Source organism: Podarcis erhardii, assembly GCF_964252035.2.
Source record: "Podarcis erhardii genome assembly, chromosome: 17".
NCBI lineage: Eukaryota > Metazoa > Chordata > Lepidosauria > Squamata > Lacertidae > Podarcis > Podarcis erhardii.
In genome coordinates, this window is record NC_138515.1 from 11,939,548 (window position 1) to 11,964,303 (window position 24,756).

A 24,756-nucleotide genomic window follows, 5' to 3' on the forward strand; every position below is an offset into this window, starting at 1 on the left:
CTCTACCATTTCAGCTCACAAAGGTTACTTCCACAGCTCAGGGTTGTGGTGTGAGGAAAGACATGTGGGGGTCTAACGACAGCCAACGACCACCATGGTAAATTAAATGCAAAGGTGCCTTAAGACTGGTACTCGTGATAACAAATTTTGGTGAAACCATGATTCTAGACATGAAGCCGCAACTTAACTCCAACATTGCATTTCTGCTCACACAGTGTGACTTTCCCTTCTTCACCTTTGCCCTGCAGCCCCTCACCTACCCCAATCTGGAGCAGATTTTGGGAGACCCCTGGATGGTGGGAGTTCAAGGGTGAACAGAGGAAGGGGTGATACTATTGTGCAAATGGAAGTCCACAACTAGATGTCACCCAAAACTTCTACATACAGAAATATGTGCAAAAAAAATGAGTTGCCAGTACCCCTCTCTTGATCAAAGTGAACAGCAAAGACAGGTCCTGGAACTCCCTGCCACTGAGTTCCATCACACACAAAAAGCATTTATATATTCTAACTAGAAAAGGTAAAGGGACCCCTGACCATTAGGTCCAGTCGTGACCGACTCTGGGGTTGCGGCGCTCATCTCGCTTTATTGGCCGAGGGAGCCGGTGTACAGCTTCCGGTTCATGTGGCCAGCATGACTAAGCCGCTTCTGGCGAACCAGAGCAGCGCACGGAAACGCTGTTTACCTTCCCGCTGGAGCAGTACCTATTTATCTACTTGCACTTTGATGTGCTTTCGAACTGCTAGGTTGGCAGGAGCAGGGGCCGAGCAACAGGAGCTCACCCCGTCGTGGGGATTCGAACCACCGACCTTCTGATCGGCAGGTCCTAGGCTCTGTGGTTTAACCCACAGCGCCACCCGCGTCCCTTTATATTCTATATTCTAACTAGTTAAAAGTTAATATAACTCCAGCAAATGAAAGCCGTGATTTTAGATTGTTTAATCACTTAACCATGCCCCTACAGAGGGACTCTGTTCTAGATTCTGAGCGCTGGCCCTGTACTTTTCTAGTTCAGACAGCGATGCTTTTCAGATGTAGAAGAATCCTCTTCTCGTATAAGCAGCAATAACCATACGCACGTAGCATAAGGGAGAATTAAAAACATGCTGGTTCTGTGGAGCTCACAGGAAGCGATATGGATCGCTGGCTATAGAGCACTTTGAAATGAAATAAACTTGTTGATCAGAAGGAAGGACAGAGTTGAAAGTAAAAGAGTGAAATCTTGGAACACAACCAGGAAAAAAAATTCCCCCACCCCAGGTCTTTCCCTCCGGCCCGTTATTGAAAAATTAGAAATAGTGGAAGAAATTGAGATTGATGTTGGAAAAGTGCTTCCAAATGTTGCAGAATGTAGAATATCTTCAGGTATTTGGACCAGGATTGGAATTGGGAAATATCCAGGTTATTGCTACTGGAGAAAGGATGTAAGAACTTTGCATCACACTGCCTCCAATTCCTCCCATTTCAGGCCGGCTTCTGACTCCTTTATCTTTTGCACCTTGTGAAATAAACTGGTCACTGTTTGGAAAGGTGGAAAGAAACCTAACACAAGAAGGAGTTGAGAAGCTGGTTTCTCTTTTTGCCAAGCGTAGCTTTTCTGAAATCCAGGATCAAAACGGCATTTTAGAGCTTCATTGGAGTAAGGCTTCAAGGATCTGCACCAGAGTGTCAGGTCTAATGAGAACAGCAGCTCATCTTCCGTGGGTCTTGCCCCCTTGAAGCAGCTGCAGAGACTGAAGGTCTGCACCCCACAACAGCTACCTAAGTCCCCTCTTCTCCAGGGTTTCCCCCCTAGCAATCCCTATAACCTCACTTCTCGCAGGGAGGGAACCACAGAAGGCTCTCAGAGTTGGACCTCATCGTCGAACGATGGAGGTGGAGACGCTCCTTCAGGTATACTGGGCTGAGGCCATTTAGGGCTTTAAAGGTCAACACTGACACTTTGAATTGTGCTCAAAGTGGGAGTCAATGTAGGTCTTTCTTTTTTAAAAAAAATATTCATTTTTCATTTTCTTTCATTACATACATCTCAAATTCTTAATGTTTACTGTATATTCTTCCCTCCCTCCCCTCCAAGACTTCCCCCAACTTGCGTTTCTGGTTTGTTTCTGTTTTCACCTGTTTTGCTATCTCTCAACAGAAAAAGTTATTAATAGCATAACATCAAACCTTAAAAACATAAAAATAAAATTAAATACATCATCTTATTTCACTATCTTCCAAACATTTTCTGATGCTAATAATGTGGATGTTTATTTAAATCCTGCCATCAAGTCTATTGCCTTTCTTTGTTTCTGCAGATATAATATGAATGGTTCCCAATCTTTTTCAAAGTCTCTGTTGTCTTTTTCTCTTAGTCTTTCTGTCATTTTTGCCAGTTCTGCATAGTTCATCAACTTCTCTTGCCATTGTTCTTTAGTTGGTATTTCTCCAGTCTTCCAATTTTGTGCAATCAACATTCTTGCTGCTGTAGTGGCATACATAAATAAAGTCCTCATTTCTTTTGGTATGTCAATGTAGGTCTTTCAAGACCTGTGTTATGTGGTCTCAGCAGCTGTCCCCAGTCCCTAGTCTAGCAGCCGCATTCTGGATTAGTTGTAGTTTCCAGGTCACCTTCAAAGGTAGCCCCACATAGAGCACATCGCAGTAGTCCAAGCGGGAGATAACCAGAGCATGAACCACTCTGGCCAGGCAGTCCACCCTAACACATCATACCTTTGAAGCACCTGATGCCCTTTGGAGAATCCTGAGAACTGTAGTTTGTTATGGGTGTTGTGAATGGTAGCTCTGTGAGGGGTGAGCTACAGTTTCCAGGATACTTTAGAATACAAGCATATATGCTCTGAATGTGCTTCAAATGTATGGTGTATGGCAGCCCTATACACACAGCAAAGCAAATCGTTTGTTTGGGACAATGCATTTTCCGATCAGCAAAAGCTTGAGAGCCCTTGACCTTGCGAAAAGAGCAAAGCAGAAGAAAGCCATTGTGGAAAAGGATGGGTTTGTTTGAAACCCTAGGATCATTTGGTGGTGGTAGGGGGTTGGTCTGAGTCACAGCTTTTCAATGCACGGAGTTGGCAAGGCTTCATCTTCCTTCTCCAGGACTCCACATGTCCAAACTATCACACAGTTGGAGGCCCTTGGCGGCAGCCGGAGAGCAGGATCAGCCCCTCCAGGCAAAGAGGCCCAAGGCTGAAGCCAAAGGGGGCGGCAGCTGCCGCGGCAGAGCTGCCCAAGGAAACCTATCTGGTGCTTTCCTGCATTATGCCTGACTCAAGCTATTAATCTTCCTTTTTCACGAGCAATAAATGGACTCGCAAAATCCTTTAAGGAAAGAATGGAATTAGGAGCTGGAAATTTTTTAAGCCACATGAAAGATCCGAACGGTTTCCGGAGGACCTGGGGGGTGTCACCAAGGTGGGAGAGGGGAGAAGCAGCAGCACCCGTTGGCAGGCGGCAATTGTTTTGTTGCTGCTGCCTCAGCAAGGGATGTGTTGGGAGGGGATTTTTCCAATGGGTTGATAAAATCAAGTGCCGTTTTTGTTCAAGCTTTGATTGCACCCATTGGACTATCCTGCTTCATTGGGACGGACCTTCTGGGGTCTAAGAGCATCACCTTGTCTGCACAGTTAGCTGCTCAACGGCACACAATGATCACTCACACACACCCCGACATTTTCTCATCTGAACAAAAGCAGTCACAGCAGGGCACGGCACACTGCTGATTTTTCCACAAAAATAATATTTCTTTCTCCTTTAATAATAATAATATATTATAATAATTTATTATTCATATCCCGCCCATCTGGCTGGGTTTCCCCAGCCACTCTGGGCAGCTTCCAACAGAATATTAAAATACAATAATCTTTTTTTTAAAAAAAATTTACAGAAGTATGTGTAATGTCTCTTGTATTTTTTCCATGTAACATTTTTACAAATCAGTTTCATTTGTTGAGACATTAGGAAGAAAAGGGGTGGAGGGGGGAAGATGGGTGGGGTCGGGTGGCGATGTTTCTATTTTGCTTAATGTATGTAGGGTTTGGTGTCAGCGTTGCTCGTGCTGTTCACTTGTGTTCCTTTGGTGGTGAGAGAGGTTGGGGTTGGCCTAGGGTGTGGTTGTTTGTTGTGAGTGGCTGTGGTGATCTTTGTTTTCGTGTGTGAGTGGGGTGGCTGGGTGTTTTGGATCAGGTTAGCCATATTGATTTGTATGCTATTGGTGGATTATTGTCATTGTCTTCTTGGGCTGTGATAAAGGGGAGCCATACCAGGGTAAAGGCGTCTTCTTTTGTTTATCCCTGTGTCAGTTTCAGTTTATTGGTAATACAATAATCTATTAAACATTAAAAGCTTCCCTAAACATCTCTTTATCTTTATCTCTTTATCTGTCTCACATACATAGTTGTTCTCTTCAGAAAGGGTATGCTCTCCCACCCACCCACTGCAAAATCTAATAGGAAGTCTCATCTGAATATATATATCATTTTTTTTGAAAGTAATATTTATTAGTTTTCCAACAATTTAAACACTACAAACACTACAAACAAAAAAACATAACACAAGCACATTAAACAAAACAAAACAAAAACAATTGAAAACACATCAAACAATTTCAATATCTTATCTTTCATTCACTTATTTCAACGACCTCCTCACACCTCCCTTTTTGTATTCCACTTCTGTTAATTGTTTCAGCAATTCCTTTCTCAGCTGAATATATTGTGATGCGATGCTGAGAAAAAGGGAGGGACTGCTGTTATGGGACCTGAAATAAAAGGTTGCCCTGGTCCATTGGACAAGTCCAAGGGTGGAGGAAGGGGTGTGGTGAGGGCAAGCCGCCCCGGGTGTCGCCACTGAGAGGGGTGAGAAAATGGCGGGAGGCACTCACCGCGGGGCCTGCAGCATATCCGAGCCACGCGTCTCTCCTGGGAGTGACGTGGTGGGTTGGGTACCCACAGGCTCCTCGCTGCCCCAAACGGTCTGCCCGCTGTCTCCCCCTCAGCTGTAGGGCGGCTGAGTGGGAGGATGCAGGCAAACACCTTGGAGGCCCTGCGGAGCGTTCTGCCCTGGCTAGCCCCGCCCCTTGGGCAGCTGGCCCCGCCCCTGGGTGCAGGGCACACATGCCACCCCAGGTGCCCGATCAGCTTGCTCCGCCACTGGGCAAGCCATACTTTCGTGTTTGCATTACAACCTTTGAATGCTAATATTGTTTTGCCCTCAGATTAAGAGACATTATTTAAGCTTACAGTCATACCTCATAACAAAACAAATTCCTTCCAGTAGCACCTTAAAGACCAACTAAGTCAGAGCTTTCGTGTGCATGCACACTTCTTCAGATACACATGACTATGGCAGACCAACACGGCTACCTATCTGTAACAAGTCATACCTCATGTTACGCTTGCTTCATGTTACATTTTTTCAGGTTGTGTCCCGCGGCAACCCAGAAGTACCGGAAAGGTTACTTCTGGGTTTCGCCACTTGCACATGTGCAGATGTGCAAAATGACATCAGGCACATGCACAGAAGTGGTGAATCGCAACCAGAGCATGCGCAGATGCACTGCTGCGGGTTGCGTTCCTTTCATGTTGCAAATAGGCCTCCAGAACGGATCCCATTCGCAACCAGAGGTACCACTGTACTCTTATGTTGGAAAGGCTGTGGAGAAGGATGTTCTGTTTCCATGTTTGGTGGGACTGTACCATGGTCCACACCTTTTGGGGAAAAGCTTTTGTATCTGACTTCAAAATCACTAAAAATACAAATCCCTCCTAATTTGGCATTTGCCTTGTCATCAATAGATTGGACCCCAAAATCTACCCTTAAATCAAAATAATTAATTTCCTTCCTGTTCACAGCAGCGAGACTAGTTATTGCTCAATGATGGAAGAAAACCTTGGTTTAATAACATCTGGAGCATTGCTCTATCAGAATGCTTCACATACCATTGACAATAATCAAAGACACCTCCAAAAACGATACATTTGACATGAGTTGGTCTCATTTTTCTATTTTACTGAAGAGGAACAGGGTATTTTTATGCCATCATCATCACAGAGGTGTCCATGGAGGGGATATATTGACTGAAAATGTCTCATAAACCAGCTCAGTAGTTGGGTTCCTATTGAGAGTATTTGGTGAGCCAACTTGACAGTGACGAGGGATGGGAGATTGGAGGGATCCTTCTGTGATATGATGGCAGTGGACAAAGCTGTATTGTAACTTTTGAATAAATGTGGTTAAAAGAAAAAGGACACATGAGAATGGCAGGAGGCATGTCATTTCATGGCGGCCAAAAGTGGCTTTGAGGCCCAGAACTTCTTCAGGATTTCTGCACATTCTGACAGGATGTTTCACATCCGCAAAGCAACTCAGAAGTTTTGACAGCTCCAGATATTCCTCAAGGCGCCTCACTAACAATGCACCTCAACTCAACATGAGATCATGACCCAAACCACCCTGGCTTGCCTTGTCATTGAGAATACACCAAGAAACAATGAACATTTGAAAAGTTAGCACTACAACCCATCAAAGAGGTTTCCATCTGAACAGGTCTTCCATCAGAGTGCTACTGTGTTTCTACCCACTCAGCTGATTGTGAAACAATCACTTGCTTGGTTCCCACCCCCTTTTCCAAACTAAACTGTTCTGTTTTTCCTTGAGCCAGCATGGTGTAGTGGTTAAGAGCGGTGGACTTGTAATCTGGTGAACCAGGTTCGCTTCCCCGCTCCTCCACATGCAGCTGCTGGGTGACCTTGGGCTAGTCACACTTCTATGAAGTCTCATAGCCTCAGTCACCTCACAGAGTGTTTGTGGTGGGGGAGGAAGGGAAAAGGAGATTATTAGCTGCTTTGAGACTCCTTCGGGTAGTGATAAAATGGGCTATCAAATCCAAGGTCTTCTTCTTCTTCTTTAATCTGGGATGAGACAACAACTGCAGGGGTTTGCTCCACAATTCTGAGTGAGACACATTGACCGGACTCCTAGAAAATGTTTGTCACACCTCTCCATTCTACTGTGATTCAAACTGGAAAACAAAGGTTTCAGGAGAGAGTTTTTTCCACGTCCAAGAAGTAAAATCAGCACTAGACCATCTACATTGTGTTGCCAGACAACCAGGGTGAAATGCTATGCAAACCCTTCATTTGGAAAATTGATATGTCAAATTCGCAGAAAACATCTTGTGCAGGTACAACAGAAAATGATTATTTGAATGACTGCACCCTGGACAAGGTTTGGAACATATGTTTCGCATAGATGCACCACATACCCATGGTATGTATCTTTCAAGAGAGTAAATGCACAAAACCCAGAGCAATAAATCAACAAGACAATAGCCAGTCAAGAAGCCAAGTCCTGACTCATTTGGGACCATTCATGTATAAATATGAATACCGTGGTCCATTTCTTTCCCTAGGGTCATAATGCTGGTTAGGAGCTAGAAGTATAATTCAGCTTTAAATCGTTTTCTTGGAGGGGAGGAGATAATCTAAAAAGAGGTTCAGGGAATTGTCCCAGAATTTGTATTTGCTTTTGTACAAAAATGTTTTTGGAGACAATCAAGAACGTCCTCTGTGGAAGATTAGCATGCCCAATGGTTTGATTTTAACTTTTTTACAAGCACGCATCTTGAGACGTATGTCGTTAGGTAAGTGCATGCAAATTATAAACCTACAAATATACAATATACAAAACTTCCTACTGTACTCTGCATAATTTAGTGTTACTGAAATATTGAGTCCATGCAGTCTCCACATCAGTAGTATTCACTGCAGTTCACCCCCCCCCCACAGCTATAATTCCTAACACCCTTAGCAAACTACAGATCCCATAATTCTTTGGGGGAAAGTCATGTGTTGTCAATGTATGGTATGTATGCAACTTTTAAAAGGTAAAGGTAAAGGGAACCCTGACCATTAGGTCCAGTTGTGGCCGACTCTGAGGTTGCGGCGCTCATCTTGCTTTATTGGCTGAGGGAGCCAGCATACAGCTTCCAGGTCATGTGGCCAGCATGACTAAGCCACTTCTGGCGAACCAGAGCAGTGCACAGAAACGCCGTTTACCTTCCTGCCGGAGCGGTACCTATTTATCTACTTGCACTTTGACGTCCTTTCAAACTGCTAGGTTGGCAGGAGCTGGGACAGAGCAACGGGAGCTCACCCTGTCACGGGGATTCGAACCGCCAACCTTCTGATTGACAAGTCCTAGGCTCTGTGGTTTAACCCACAGCGCCGTAATTGAGTATAGGTTTGTAGAATATGTGGGATGTCCCACTGTAATTTCAAACCCTCTTTTATACACACATTATTTTAACGACTGCTGTTCTTTAGAGAGATATACTGTTCAAATGTAAGTAATTATCATACCACTCACATGATTTAGTGTTAAATTATGTGCCAAAAAAAATCCAAAGTGTGCTGAAAAATATCCTTCCACAGGATACAGATGTTTTGTGCACTAGAATATCTGTCAAGCACACACAGTGTAGCAAAGCAATTTGAGTGTGATCTCATGATCTTCTCATTTGAAAGTACAGAATGCAGACTTTGAACCAGGGAAGTTTCTAGGAACGGAGCAAAATTCTCTCTTGAATAGAGTCTCCTACAGAGCTCCATACATCACAGAGGCAGATATTTGGGGGGTGGGGGTGGGAATCTAAACTGCACTCTGGTGAGCAACCAAAAGGATATCCATCATTTGAACCCAGTGCTGAAGCAGCCCATGTCCAGGAGGTAGGGAGTCTTATATAATTACCAAGCTTTGGCCCACAGAAATAGGAAATGTTTCTTCACTGGGTGTGCAAAAATAAATGGGAACCAGGCAGAGGGCCTTCTCAGTAGTGGCGCCCTCCCTGTGGAACGCCCTCCCACCAGATGTCAAAGAGAACAACAACTACCAGACTTTTAGAAGACATCTGAAGGCAGCCCTGTTTAGGGAAGCTTTTAATGTTTGATGTATTACAGTATTTTAATATTTTTTTGGAAGCCGCTCAGAGTGGCTGGGGAAGCCCAGCCAGATGGGTGGGGTATAAATAAATTGTTGTTGTTGTTGTTGTTGTTGTTGTTGTTGTTGTTGTTGTTGTTAAATACATTGTATAACTACCGATCTTGCATGGGCAGAGTTGGAGGGATGCAGTGTGAAATGTCTTGACATACATAGGGACAAACGATGGCAAGTTTTCCCCAATTTATTGCATTACTGCTGGGGAAAGCCAGCCGTATGGGAGGGGTATTAATAATAAAATTAATAAATTAATAATAATAATAATAATATTCATTACCCTTGTGTTAAGTAAACCCATATTTACAGGCGGGAAGCACTAGAATTAGTGTTGAGGGAAAGATCATGTGGACTACGCAGATTAAATGGGGATGCAAAAAAACAACAACCTAGAAACACACAGGACTTCTGGGTTGGCGCCTCCAGCAATGGCTGAATTCCTCTGATCGGGAGGAATTTGCTTCGTGGAAATTAGGGTCTGGCCGCCACGGCGAAGGCGGGGACCCACCAAAAACCACAGGCGGGAGAAGCCTGTGAACGTGGGATTCGGCTGGCACCTTTTGCGCCTCCCCTACTCGCGGGGAAACCCGGTTTCGGGGATCCGGAGCGACGTGGGGTGAGTGGCGCGGTACTTTGAATTGACTGCTTCCTTCACGGAGTGAAGCTGCATAGCTGTTGTCGGAGAGCGCTGACTTTTTCCTGTGGACAATTTGATCTTAAAACAACTACCCGTGAGTAGAACAGAAAATTGGATTTTTAAACGTCTTAATTTGGCACCGAAACGGGGAGGTTTAAAACAGGAAGTCCACCTTCCCCTTTTGTATATAGACTGAAGCAAAGAGGCTGCAAGCTAAAGTCTCGGAAAGTCTTCTGTAAAGGATTAAACCTCCATCGGTTAAAATCATTAAATCCCCCCTTGGAAGCAGGAGAAGAGGGGGGAAATTTTGGATCGTGTAAGCCTGCAGGAGAGAGAGCGAAGAAAGATAAATTACCACCGGAAACGGGCTGCTAGTAAGACTGATGTTTTGGGAAAGTTCATTGACTGTGAATAAAATGTATGTGGACAGATAGCTAAATAAGAGAAATATATTGTTTCCATTATTTCCTTCTGCGTTTAAAAAGGAGTAAAAGTAACCAAAAATTGAAACTAATTTTGTTGCTTGAACTGTGTTTAAAAGGACTGATACAAATAGAAATTGTTTCCCTCTAGAGGGAGCCTTTGAAACTGTTACAGGAGTGGAGCTGGGGGGATTATATAATAATAATAATAATAATAATTTATTATTTGTACCCCGCCCATCTGGCTGGGTTTCCCCAGCCACTCTGGGCGGCTTCCAACAGAGATAAAAAATACACTAAAATGTCACATATTAAAAACTTCCCTGAACAGGGCTGCCTTCAGATGTCTTCTGAATGTCAGGTAGTTGTCCATCGCCTTGACATCCGATGGGAGGGCATTCCACAGGGCGGGCGCCACCACCGAGAAGGCCCTCTGCCTGGTTCCCTGCAACTTGGCCTCTCGCAGTGAGGGAACCGCCAGAAGGCCCTCGGAGCTGGACCTCAGTGTCCGGGCAGAACGATGGGGGAGGAGACGCTCCTTCAGATATACTGGACCGAGGCCATTTAGGGCTTTAAAGGTCAGCACCAACACTTTGAATTGTGCTCGGAAACGTACTGGGAGCCAATGTAGGTCTTTCAAGACCGGTGTTATATGGTCTCGGCGGCCGCTCCCAGTCACCAGTCTAGCTGCCGCATTACCAGCTGCAGAGATAAAAAAACTGTGAGAACCAGGGATTGACCTTGGATTGGTAAGAATGTCGACAGAAGAAGCCTTAGTGATTGCATTATGCAAGATAAGTGCTTCATTGGAACAGCTTCATAAGAAGACGGATGTGATGACTATCAAAATTGACAATTTGGGACAAAAAGTGACTGATTTGGGACAAAAAGTGAACATCTATACAGAAACTATTCAGGAATTGTTTCAGGAATCTACTTTGACATGGCAAATTGTTGAGAATGCAAGGGAGAAAGTTGTTGTTGAACCTAAAGTAATACAAGTGGAGAGAGTCCCAGTCTTACAGAGGCAATTTGATGAATATAAGTTGTTGCCTTCTATGACTGAATTTAGAGAAAGTCAGATTTTGAGGATTGGAACCCTGCTTGGATTTGAGAAGGAAAGTTGGATAGATTCCCTCATGCAGGGATGTACTGACCTTTGGAATTTGGACTTGGGCCAGGAGGAGATTGGAGTTGTGGGGACTTTCAGTTTTGGAGGGATTTTGAAACACCTCCTGAAACATCTTTTGGACTTTAGTGCTAATGATTTGGCTGACCTGTCGAGAAGGAATAAAAACATTGCTAGGTTGGAGCCTCCCCGAGATCTACTCCTCGGCATCAAAGGAAGGAAATTAAGAACAAGATCAACAGAAGACAAAGTAAAGTGCATGTATAAATATGAAGAAGATCTGCAGAAGGGACTTGGAAAAGAGTTAAAAGCCTCGGACAGAAGATCACCAGGTTGATGGACCATATGGAATAGACGGAAAGGACTGGCAGAATCCGAGACCAGGGAGAAGAGACGGTGGAAGAAGATTGGAAAAAGTTTAAAGTTTATTTATAGAAATATTGTAAAATTAATGAGTGTTAGAAAAATGTTGGAATGAAATTATATGGCTTTAGTAGAAATGTTATAAGGAGTTAAGTATAAATAAGTATTATGGTATTAATGGAAGATAAGGTTAAAATAAGTTAAGATAATTATATAACAGAAAATAGAGAAAGAGGGAAAGGAATTGCTGAAATAATTAATAGAAGTGGAATACAAAAAGGGAGGTGAGAGGAGGTCGATGAAACGAGGGAATGAAAGATAGGGCATTGAAACGGTATGATGTATGTTTTTTAATTTTTGTATGTTTAGTTTAATGTGTTAATGTTGTGTTGTGCATTGTATATATATTGTATTGTATTGTATTGTATTTCTTTTGCTTTTTTGCTTTTTTTCTTCTTCTTTTCTTCTTTTTTTTTGTAAGGTTTAAAAGTAATAAATATTATTTTTTAAAAAAAACTAGAAACACACAGTAAACTCTGGTGTAAACAAGCCCTGATTCTCTTTCAGGGGATTGCAAATATCAGGTTACACCTAAGATTCTGGAATGAAGCAGAAATAGCTGGTCCCCATTTCTGAAAATATAAAAATCCCAACTCCTGTTTTCATGCCTTTGGATTGTGGCCCAAGCCTTTGCTGTTCCCCACAGGGAAACAGTGGCCATAAATACTTGTGATTTTGGGGAGGGAAAAGGGAACTGGGAAACACACAACACACACAGTTTTCGCTGCAAAACAATTAAATATATTTATTTCCATATGAAAAACATGCATATTTATGTACACTTTAAAATCAACTTTTACATCTAAAATTCTTTTTCATACAAAATTTTGGTGAGATACAGCAATGGCTCAACATTGCAAACGGGCATGGCAGTAATCTTCACATTAAAAACTGTGGGAGCAGCCAACCTAAAAATGGTTTAAGAAAGGGCACCTGCACTTAGAATATATTAACCGTACTGAAGTCAGCTGAGATCCATAGAACAAAAGTTATAATCCTGAGCTCCTTTACTTGGAAATAAAGGCTAACAAAAATCAGTGGAACGTCTTCCAAATTTGTTCCTGGACTTGGGTATCAAGTATCTTACAACCAAATCCCAAACGTGTTTATACAGGAATAAGTTCCACTCATTTTAAAAGGGACTTCCTTGTACATACAATTAGGATTGTAACCTTAAGTGCAAATACACTACCTTCAGTCGGTTGGCTATCACAGTAGTCTCTCTCTCTCTCTATTGAGACACATTGGTGACCATCGAAGATGGCCGTTTAAGAATCGATTCGACCGAAAATGACAGGGGTTCATGGGTTGACAGTTTGGTCATGGCTTGTTTAGTCCCCAAAAAGTCTTTTGCATATTTGTCAATGGCAAGCTTGTATTTTTGGTTTTCTTTGATGGTGGACTCTCTGTATTTCTTGGAGGCTTCATCCAATGTTGCTTTTAACTCCGGCCCCGATTTGCTGTGGAGCGTCTGCTGGAAGAGCGAATGGAAAGGACTATACTTGCCGGGGGGTGATGGGTGCTGCTTGCTGCTTTCTTTACTGATCTTACAGAGCGAGTGTTCCTGCGGGACCAGAGCATCCTTGTCAGAGATCTGAGAGAAAGTCCTCTTAGGAGGCGAGAAGGCCGACCTGTCACAAGTCACCTGAGGGAGATTCTGGAGTTCATTTTGAGGCGGCTGGATTTCTCTAACATGAGGAAGCAGGAAAGAGGGCTCGCTCTTGGACGACATCAAATCATGCTCCGAGCTCGGACAGTCCTGACCTTGCGAAGCCTTGGGGTCCCAAATCGCCCCAGGCTTGAAGGACTGGACGGCAGTAGCATTGAGCAGGCACTGTTGGTAGAGGAGAGCGTCGTTCAGGGGGCCACACTTTGGCCACACCAGGAACCTGGAGGGCAAAGGATACTGCCGGTACGTAGTGGCGACACTGACATTGGACGAAATGAGTTCCATGTTCCCTGAACCTGAATATTGCATTGTTAGATCCAGGCAAGTTGGCAAGAAGCCACAAAACTCCTTATTGGGAGCTTCAACGTGGTTAGGGCTAAAGGCAGTTTTGTAAGTGTTGTATTCAGTCCCATGCACCATGCGGTTAGGCAGGAAAAAGGCCGCCGCTTGGGTCGCTTCCATCATTTCTCTTTCTTTGAACTCCCTCTCAAGCATGATATTCTCCAGTTCTTTATCAGCAAAAGCCCGCCTTTTCCTCATCCTGTCACTCACAGGAGGTGGCAAGGATGAATTCCCTCCAAGGTAGGGATCTGCTGGAATAGGACGGTAACCTGCAGAGAAAGGAAAACAGAAACAAAGATGGAGTTGGCTATTTATCCAAAAAAGGTGTTCTTTTTATCAAAGGGTCGAGTAGGATGTTAAAAGAGTTACCAAATTGAAAGAGCCAAGTATTGGTTGCTTGGTCATTGGTGCCCTCAGTTCTCACTAAAGTTTTGTTGCGGTATGTACAGCACTTTGAAACATTTGTGACAATTTACTGCTATCCTTATCAATAGGTGGCTTCATAATTATGAGTCGGTGTGAGTGACTCGCTCTTCTTGACATGCTTCCCGAGTACCATCCAAAGCAAAACTTGTTAACCTTCCTCCACAATAAGTTGCAGATGCACAATATAACTTTCAAGCGTACTCAAAGGACATTCATTCCATCAAATAATAGAGAGTGACACGGTGGCGCTGTGGGTTACACCACAGAGCCTAGGACTTGCCGATCAGAAGATCGGCGGTTCGAATCACCACGACGGGGTGAGCTCCCGATGCTCGGTCCCTGCTCCTGCCAACCTAGCAGTTCGAAAGCACGTCAAAGTCCAAGTAGATAAATAGGTACCACTCCAGAGGGAAGGTAAACGGCGTTTCCGTGCGCTGCTCTGGTTCACCAGAAGCAGCTTAGTCATGCTGGCCACATGACCCGGAAGCTGTACGCCAGCTCCCTTGGCCAGTAAAGCGAGATGAGCGCCGCAACCCCAGTCGGCCATGACTGGACCTAATGTCAGGGGTTCCTTTACCTTTACCTTACAATTCCAAGCAACTCTTAACAATCTACAGTGCCCAGAATTCTTTGAGGGGTGACATGTCCTTTGAATGTGCAACATGCATGAGCCGTCTTCAGGCCAGAAGTTCATGCATCTCACTAGGGAGGAAGAGATGCACATTGTTCTTCTGACATTATATCGGAGGTGCAGAAATGGAAAGTGCAAGCAGCACATGGTTTTGTCATCATCCACACCAATTTTCGCCATCCCCAAAGCCACGCTGCTAACCACACACACACACACACACACATTAAGAGAGGTTCTTCACATTCCCATGTTATCATATTGTTTCTGTTTCTTTGTTGAGGGACTTATAATATCATCACCAAAGATATCTATACCTAATAGCTGATGCATTTCTATTTTCTAAAGGTGAATTATGTGCACAGAGATTGTAGAAAAAAGTCCAAGGAGTACTAGGAGAGAAGAGAAAGAAAGTTAAGACAAATAAGGGAAAGGGATGCAAGAAAGATTTTTCTCTTGAGACAGTACGTTAGAGAGTGAGTGAATACTGAGCCAAAAAGAAAAACATTGGAAGCAGATAAAAAGACTCTATACAGACCTAGGATTGTATTCTAATCTGGAAGCGCAAACTAAGTCTAATAACCTTTACTTTCCCAATATTCCAACATTAAATTAATATTCTTCCACTCATACAGCAGGACTTCCTCTGCTCTCTCCCAGAATCCCCCAAATCAGCTCCACAAAGTCCTCCAACCTCTGGAGCAGATTGGGGGAGTTCGGGGGCTACAGAGGGGAGGGGAGGAAGATAAAGTCCCACTCCATGAGCAGAAGTTCACTCTGCTCACCCACAGACACTGCTGAAGTTCACCAACTGTCTTCATGATCTCCCTTCTCTAAGTGGCTTGGTTATTACCCTATTTTTCGCTCTATAAGACGCACATTTTCCCCTCCAAAAATTAAGGGGAAATGTGTGTGCGTCTTCTGGTGAATGCAGGCTCCTTGGCTTCAGCGATAGCAATGCGAAGCCTCCGAAGCGCAGTGGGAGAGCTCCCGCTGTGCTCCGGAGGCTTCGGGTTGCCTTCACTGAAGCCTGGAGAGCAAGAGGGGTCGGTGCACACCAACCCCTCTCGTTCTCCAGGCTTCAAGGATAGCCCGCTGTGCTCCGGAGGCTTTGGGTTCCTTTCACTGAAGGGTAGGTGCCCCTTCAGCTAAGGCTCAGCACCCCTTCAGTGAAGGGGGAGGAGAAATGGAAGGGGCTCCGTTTCACCTGCCGCTTTGCTGAAGGGGCGCTGCTCAGAGAGGGGGAGATTTTTATTTTTTCTTGTTCTCTCCCTCTAAAGAAAGGTGCATCCTATGGCCGGGTGCGTCCTATAGAGCGAAAAATACGGTAATTGCAGGCGTTATTCAAAAAACTCGGGATTCCAATACAGTGGTACCTCAGGTTACATACGCTTCAGGTTGCATATGCTTCAGGTTACAGACTCCGCTAACCCAGAAATAGTGCTTCAGGTTAAGAACTTTGCTTCAGGATGAGAACAGAAATTGGGCTCCGGCGGCATGGCAGCAGCAGGAGGCTCCATTAGCTAAATTGGTGCTTCAGGTTAAGAACGGACCTCCGGAACGAATTAAGTACTTAACCCGAGGTACCACTGTACAAGAAAAGATATGATGAGTTATCCAAGCCATTTTCAGTAATTGGCATTGCCCTGCAAAAAAAACACAGCCCCTTCAGTTAAGAATTTGTGTTGTTCTTTTTTCTAATGGCACATAACCTCAGAGCTGCATTTAAAAACTATGAAAGCTAGATGCATTTGCTGCTGGCTTTTAAAGATTGGACAGCATCTTAACAATTTATATTAAACTGGTCTGGGAGCAGGAAACGATCATATTTATTTTGCCCTCAGGGTGATTCCATATGGCAGTTTGTTGCGGGGTGGGCGCTCCTCAGGCATGGACGTTTTCTTCATTGTCCACACAACACCATTGGCATCAGAGTGACAGCCTGCTGTTTTTCTCCCTTTAAATCCACTTTTACCCATTCTGGAAAAAATCCAGTATTATTATTTTTAACCCCTGTCGCCAGTTACCTGTTTGCAATATCTGAATGAGCTGTTTATGGCATTAAGCCACTATCTGGGAGGGCTCTTAGTGTAACCCATATATATTTTACTGTGCATCCTAAAATTCTTGACTGCTCACAAAATATTCACTGTGTTGAACAGGAGATGAGCAGCCCCGTTCTATGCCTATTCACTCCAAAATGAACTCCACTGAGTTGAGTGGCATTTATTCCCAAGTGGGTGGTGCTGTGGGTTAAACCACAGAGCCTAGGACTTGCCGATCAGAAGGTCAGTGGTTCGAATCCCTGCAACAGGGTGAGCTCCCGTTGCTCGGTCCCTGCTCCTGCCAACCTAGCAGTTCGAAAGCACGTCAAAATGCAAGTAGATAAATAGGTACCGCTCCTGCGGGAAGGTAAACGGCGTTTCCATGTGCTTCTCTGGTTCTCCAGAAGCGGCTTAGTCCTGCTGGCCACATGACCTGGAAGCTGTACGCCGGCTCCCTCTGCCAATAAAGCGAAATGAGCACCGCAATCCCAGAGTCGGTCACGACTGGACCTAATGGTCAGGGGTCCCTTTACCTTTTATTTTGGCCGGGACATGGAAGCTGTGGCCCTGCAGTTGCTGCCAGGCTCCTCTCATCCCCAGCCAGCATACTCAGTGGTCAGGGATGATGGCAGCTGCATTCCCACAACTTATGGAGAGCTAACAGTTCTGCATCCTTGACTTAAGGCAACTACATACATACATACATACATACATACATACATACATACATAGCCCAGTCCTTTGTTTCTATATCCACAGGTAAGTCCTATGAAGTCCAGCAGAACTTGCTCCCAAATAAATGTGCACAGGAATGTTACTGTACGTTGTAAGGTTGCAATGGAGATGCAGCAAAATCAAAAGCAGCTTTTTTGTCACTGACTTGGACAGAAATTGGTTTGTATCACCAATGGCTGCCATACAAGAAAAGAAGTTCAGTCTAAATCCACAGATTAGTAAAATGTGCATCACACACACACACACACACACACACACACACACACACACATATATATATATATATATATATATATATATATATATACACACACATACACACTGATGGGCTCATTTCCCAATAGCTGAACTTGTTTTGAAATCATTAAATATAACTAACCATTTTTCTATTAGAGGAAAAACAAAATTTCAAATGTTGTCATAGTGTATTAATTTTCATATTATACTAGCTTAGCTTTTGTTTCTATTTTAAAATTTGGAACATTTGTTAAAGATACAGTTTCCCCAGATAATAAATTCTTGGTTGGTTTGTTTTTCAAAAACAAAGGATCTCCTATATTCAAATTCTCAAAATAATTTCCCTAATCAGACAATCAACAGACCAAAATCCAAGCAGAAGGTGGTAGAATTAAAATGCAGGACATATTTGACAGGGATGGCTTGTGGGGGTCAGGGATTAGCTTACTGAGCCATCACTGCTGTTAATTAGAAATTGTTTGTGCCAAGTATTTGTTTCCTTTTGTTTTTCCTCAGTATTTTCTGCATTTCCATGTTTGTGTTAACATTTGTTTAGCTCCTCAACCAACCACTAAGTGACCTACACGATTCTTTCCAGCAGAATATAATGCATTTACGAATATTGTCCTCGGCTGATTCCAGTTCCTTCTGTGCTCATGATGCAGTCATCAACAAATTGCCATACAAGCAGCATCTATTGGGTGTTTGGGTTTTTTTACATGCATGGCCATGATCCCACACTGAATCTCTTCTGCTTGAGCACACTGAAATCAGTGGACTTAAGTGAATCTGACTCTGTGTTGAGTTAGCTGTTACAATTGGGTTTCTTCGTCTAGCTTCCTGAAATCTTCTATATTCAAATTAATAAAAAGAAATGCAAAGGATGAACCATTTCAGTAACAATAACCAAGATATTCAAAAACTGAAAAGTTCAAAGTCCTGAAGTGTATTACCTTCTAAGATGCTTTTTGCCAGCAAACTGGGTGTCCGGACTTGCCTCTGATAGACTGCCTTGCGCTCAAAGTTGGCCTGTTTCCCTGTAAGCCCCTTCTTATCCTAGTAAAAAGGGGGGGAAATGAAGTTTTAAAATCACCAGCTCCGCGGATTATTTCATACCCCCGAATGAATCCCTGTTGTACTCTTTTTAAAATTGTGATATGAAAAAATAAGAAAGCAACTTTTCCAAATTCATAAATTAGGGTTCATTAATAATAGTCGTGAGAATAATTGGCCCTGCAGGCTCTAAACACATCATTTAGAAAGAAGTGTTTAGGGCCCAGGTGTCAAGCTATGACTCTTAAGCATTGCTTAGCACTCAGCTGCTGAAGAGGAGTGAGGACAAATTATCTAGCCAGGGTCATGCATACAGCATATTCTCTTTTCCCTGCATACTCAGAAGTGTACAAGTGCAGCTACTGCTCAATAAATATACATGTGACTGCAACCTTAAACATCAGCTGCTGACAGGAAAAAATTAAGTGTGTTTAGCTCTGCAAATGAAATAACATTAAAGACAGCTGAATTTGTCTGGAAAATGTTGAATGTGTTCAAATTCAGGATGTTCCAGAACAGACCAGAGGAGCAAGGGAAAATGAATACTGCATTCGTGAAAATTTAAATGGGGGGAGGGGGGCTAATTGTGCATGATTCATCACTTCCCAAAAAAAATCTCATGGCAGACTTCATTTTGTTAAACACTGACTGACAAAGATCTGACAGAGATTAACGTTGCTAGATCGAAAATAAAAGTGACTCTACAATTGATTGAGATATTCTGCATATAGGAGGGTGTTTTAAGAAAAGTGCTCAAGTTCCTGAGGAGCAAGCTAAAAACAATGTTAACCGGGAAAATGTTGACTGTAAAATGGATTTTACAGTCTGGATTCGTTTGGCAACAAACCCAGATTCTACGGTCTGGATTCGCTTGGCAAAGGAATTGTGCCTATCGCGCCTTTAATCGAATCATCTCAGAAGGCTGGAAAATCCTCGCAGGCAAGGCAGAGGTGCATAGCAGCAGGGAGAGCTCCTCGCTCAAGTCCTCGTGCCCGGAGTGAAATCGCATCAGCCAGGCCGGACAGACCTGGTCAATGTGGGACCCAGATGCGCATTAAGTAGACCCTTGTCCTGCCACCTTAAGGCCAGAGTGAGTCACCCATTAAATGCCAAACACACAACCCCCACCCGCCCTATAGACCGGTTGGCTTGGAAGTGACATTTCCTTGCTTTCGAGAAGGGCGAAGATCCACGGCAGGAAATGAAATTATTTCTGAGCAAAGGCCGTTTAGATCGCAGCTTGCAATAGCGCTTAGCATCCCTTCATTCCACCTGGTTGCCTTTGTAGGGGAGAGAAAGAAACGGGGGGAGAAGGGGGTATTTGCGGAGCTCCCTCCGCCCTTTGCAAAGCAGAAAAGCAGCGGGACATAAGGTTGGGTCCCCAGCTCTCCGCTGGGTCCCCGGGCCAGGCGCTCACCTCGGTGGCCTGCTGCCTGCGCAGCGCCACTTGCGCGGCCATGACGCGCTGCCTCTCCACCACCAGCAAGCAGTTGGCGCACTGGCAGTCCCGCCACCGGCAGAAGCGCTTGTGGCCCTTGAGGCACGACACCACGCCGTGGTTGCGGCAGCGCGCGCACTTGGGCGTCCGGCTCAGCTTGCGCGCAGGCGGCTCCCCGGAAACCGCCGCCTCGACGGGCGGCTGCGTGCAGGGCGGCGGAGGCAGAAGAACGCGCCCGCCCGCTCCTTCGTCTTCCTCGCGGTCGTCGTCGTCCTCTTCGTCGCCATCCTCCTCTTCCTCCTCTTCTTCGTCAGCGTCGTCGTCTTCGACAGCCTCCAGTCGAGGGCCAGGAGGCGGCGGCGGCTCCATCCCGTCCGCATCTTCCAGGCTCTCCACGTCGATTTCCCAGACGTCTCCGCCGCGGGGAACTGGCGTCCCCTCAGCCATGGCTCGCGCCCCGCGGCTCCCGCCTGCTCCTCCAGCTCGCTCACTGCAAGACAGAGATAGACAGATCGATCGATCTTTGGATTAGGCGCGCAAGAAGGAGAATCGCATTTGCGCGCGTGGCCCTCCGTCGCCCGCTAGCCTAAGAGACACTGACTCACTGTCAAGTCTTGCCGAAGTTCGGAGGGGTTTACTTTCGAGTAAGTGTGCGGTTCGGGGAAAAGGCCCGAGAGGGTTTTTCTGGCCTCCTAACCTGCGCTCAGGCGCCCAAATGCGCGATCCAGCTCTCGCTCCACTCGCTCTCGCCATCTCCCAGCGCTCAACACATTTCCTCACTGGAAGCGTTATTTTCCCACCCCGCAAAATTCCGGCTCAGAGGCCGAGCGGGATTTCTGGCCCGACGTGCGTTCTTCTGGGGGTCCCACGGCGGGCACCCCCGCCAGCACGTAATGGGGACTCGCTCCTCCTGCCCCAGCGGGAGAGGGGGGACCGCATCACCACGGGGATCTCAGGTGTCGGGAAAGAGACCGGGGTGACGCCTGCTCCTTGCGCGCCTTTTGGGGCAAGAGGAAGAAACGGCGCGCTTGGGCGCTGCAACGCGAAGCCCACCAGAAGTCTCCTTGGTGGCTGCCCCCTTGCTCTGTCCCCAAACGCCCGAGCGGGCTCTCCCTCTCTCGACACAAGCCCACCTGGACGAGGCAGCGCTTCGAAAGAGAAACTGACGGGATGTCGCTCACCTGTGACCGAGGACACTTTTGTCCAAAGGCCTTACATAAGCTTAGCGCGCGCGCACAGCAGAAAGGGTAACAAGCTCTCCCTCCCCCCAACAAAAGGCCTGGCCCCCCCGGACAAAAATCCTGGCTACGCCCATGAACACAGGCGATGTGTTCGCTTCTCCAGGGATCGGTTTCTTTCTCCAGGGATTCTTTCCTGCCCGGTCTCTGCTCAAGGCGCAAGAGCCCTTCGTAGGCACGTGTCCCAAAGCAGTTTGAGCCAGTGTGTGGGCGCGTGGCCTCTGAGCATGTGAAGGCTGCCTGGATATTAAACTACATGCGAGCAGCCTTTTTTCGCCACTGCACGCGCCTCCTCGGATTAAAAGCAGGACTCGATTGTGTGATTTTACTTAATGAGCACCGTTTCTCTTAACCACAGTGCTTTGTCGAAAGACCCTGCAAAATAGGACGCTTTTGGAAGCTTTTAATGTGTGCGCGTGTTACACTGTGTATATTATATATCACTCCTGTTGAAGTAAAGATGATCATCCCGCCACGCTTTTTAAAACACTGAAAAGAATTTAATTTCATGTATTATTTCCCTTGTTAGAGGCCAGTCTACTCGGAGTAAAAACCATCTTCCGCTGCCTTTTCAAGGATGAAACTCTGGGAAAGCAGCAGCCACTTGCAGTTCCTCCGAAAGGCGCACACTGGTGTCCTGATTTGAGCTTGGAGACTGCTGGGGACTCCAGCTGCCACGCTAAGCACAACTTGTTAATTCTGCAAATGCCGTTGATTTACTAGATTTCCTAGTGCCGCCACGTTGCCACGTTAGCTGGATATAAATGCAATTAAAATAAATGAATGCAAATCGGTGGTTTGTAGATTGGTGGGTACCTTTCCCCTCTAGTCCCAATCCCATTTTATTCAGTAACTATTTGTTGGCATCCGTCTGTCTCCAGAGACAATGGAAGTAAACTCACACTGTCGCAGAGTATGGTATGGCGAGAAGGAACGCTAGCTGGAAAAGAAACGCACCGATCTACAAATCACTGAAACGTTTACTTTGCCCAGCGTACACTAGCATAAAACTGTTCATTGTTAAGGGTATATTTCACGGTACAGAACTGCGTTGACCAGAAATTTGTCATGTGTTTTGGTCTTGGTGTCCAAACACAGAGAACCTTGCAGGTTTGGGAAGACATTTTTTTTCCAAATTAAGGCAGGATAGATCCCCCCCCCAAACACCAGCAATCGCTGAACGAATCTACACCCTTCTATTTTCCAGCATGAAAGGACAGCGGCTTATTCCACTCAGCGCTGCGCAGGTGGAAAATGGCCATATCCTCACCTCCTGTGGCCTTTGACACGCTCGAAACTCATTTATACAAAAGTGACACTTCCCGGTGTGTTTTGGGCTGGAGCCTTGCATGCGTGCAGATCCCAAAACCGGAGGGGGGGCGGGGAGAGACTTGGAATTTTGTTAAATCCGAGTCAACTCACCCAGGCCTTATTTCCAAAAATCAAATTAGGGGGTGGGCTGTCGCTGCGTCTAGCAAGGAAAAGTTATTCCCGATTAAGGAGAACGCGCGCTCTGTTTTATTCCTTTTGCCACCTCCCCAATGCACGTCACGACAAGCGGTTCCAGAAGAGCAAATTTCCACAGGTGCTCCAGGAAGAGGCAGAGTGAGATAGAGAGGAGAAAAGGCTACTGCTCAGCGTTATTACCATCAAAATATTAAGAACCAGCCACGGTAGCGAGTAGCCACTCGTCTGGGGAATCTCTGGCTGTCTGGCTCCCTGTGCGCCAGCGAGCAAGGGCGCACCCAACCGCGCGGCTCCCCTTTGCCACTCACCCAAGCGACGCGTCCCGGCCACGGCACCCAGTTCCGCCGATGCTGAGCTGTCTTGGGCGCGCGCGGAGAAGAAAGCCTCGTCAAAGCGCCGCCAGCTTCATCCCTCCGGGCAGCCTGCGCGCCAGACAAGTCTCCGCGCCTGCGATCTCAAGAACCGGCTGAGAAGGGGCGCCCGATCTCCCTGCGGAGGAAGAGGGAGGATGAGGCCCGGGGACGGGTCTGCCAGGCTCTCCTGGCCACGAGCCGCGATGCGCGCAGCTGCTCCGCGGCCCTCTGCGCTGGCTGTGCGCGCGCCTCTCCGGCTGCCCGGTGTTATCCGTCCCAGGGCCCAGGACGCCCGGACACCCCATTGGTGGGTTGTCAGGCCGTGCGCTCCCTGATTGGCTATCCGGAAATTCAAATAGCTCCTCCTCCTCCTCCTCCTCCTCCGCTGCCCGCCCCTCCTGCTGTTTTTTTCCAGCTCGCCCGCAGCAGTTTTCTTTTCTCCTCTTTGCAGGGTCACCTTTTATTTACCACCAGCAGCCAAGGAGTTGTGCGTGAAAGACACTGTTTGCGACTAAGGTCTGGAATATCATATATCATATCATATCATGATATCATATCATATTATATCATATATATCATACCACACACGCATGCTAACGAGAGGCTTGAGATGCGGGATTGAGGAGGCGAGCGTTCTTTTCAGAGGCCAAAAAGGAGCGAGGAGGACAGGCACGAATATCTTCCAGAACTATAAAAGCCGCAGGGAGAATTCCTTACTGCAGCTCTGAGGTCGTAAGAATAAAAAGAAATCTCAGGAATCCGAAAACAGTTTACAACCTCTGCAGCTAATGATAATTTTTCCTTCTCAGGTGCTAATTTATATATTTTTAAAAAATCCAGGCACCTGAACACATAATATTATATTCCCAGCGTTCATATTTAATTTTCGCTTCAAAAAAAAAAATCAACGGCAACAATGGATTTGATCGGGATTGCTGCCAGTTAAATCCGGCGAACAAGTTCGTCCCGATCCAAGTTCCATTGGTCTCAGTGGGAACTAAGATCAGTTAAGGGACAGTGAAATTCTGTGCAGAGGTGCCAACCTGAATGAAATATTGGGGTGTGGCAAGCCCTGCCCCGCATAATCGATCACAAGACAAGACGCGCGCGCACTATTTGAATGACAATGCTCATCAACTGGGGGGGGGGCTCGGCCCCCTCAAATATCTTAGGGGGGGCTAAAGAGACCTCGATCCCATGCAAGCTTACTCCGAAGGAAATCTTGTTGTATTAAACTGGACTTACTCCCAAGTAAGTGTGCATAGGATGGCGCTATTAGTCTGGATCCAACCCAAAATTTCCTACGGTGAAAATAAAAGTGAAATGTTTATTATGTTTCCATTTTCTTCTGAGTTTGGTTTTGGTTTTTATTTTCCTTTAGAAAACGAAGACTGTAACTCTCCCTGGTGCGTTAATTTTTCTTTTCGAACGTAATTTATTTCCCACAAGTGGAAGAAACACTTGAAAGAAAAAGGCCTTGTTTATTCTGAAATTATGAAAACAAAGAAAGAGTTTG

The 24,756-nt window shown here is 45.6% G+C and overlaps 1 protein-coding gene and 1 long non-coding RNA gene across 2 annotated transcripts in view; both read right to left on the minus strand.

Moving 5' to 3' along the window:
• LOC309332590 overlaps positions 1-24,756 on the minus strand; it is a 197,932-nt gene that overhangs the window by 69,716 nt on the left and 103,460 nt on the right. The window lies entirely within an intron of this gene.
• DMRT2 (doublesex and mab-3 related transcription factor 2) lies at positions 12,349-23,465 on the minus strand. The gene is made up of 4 exons (XM_081845845.1): positions 23,196-23,465; positions 20,162-20,672; positions 18,645-18,747; positions 12,349-13,889 (listed from the first exon to the last, which is right to left on the minus strand). The coding sequence occupies exons 2-4, from the start codon at positions 20,627-20,629 to the stop codon at positions 12,841-12,843; spliced, it is 1,620 nt and encodes a 539-aa protein (XP_081701971.1). The 5' UTR covers positions 20,630-20,672; positions 23,196-23,465; the 3' UTR covers positions 12,349-12,840.

Excerpts from the sequence above, each read along its gene's own strand:
- DMRT2 (XM_081845845.1), bottom strand. The coding sequence starts at position 20,629 with ATGGCTGAGGGGACGCCAGTTCCCCGCGGCGGAGACGTCTGGGAAATC. Across the intron at positions 18,748-20,161 it reads GCAGGCAGCAGGCCACCGAG|GATAAGAAGGGGCTTACAGG; the intron begins GTGAGCGCCTGG and ends CCTTTTTACTAG. Across the intron at positions 13,890-18,644 it reads GGCAAAAAGCATCTTAGAAG|GTTACCGTCCTATTCCAGCA; the intron begins GTAATACACTTC and ends CTTTCTCTGCAG.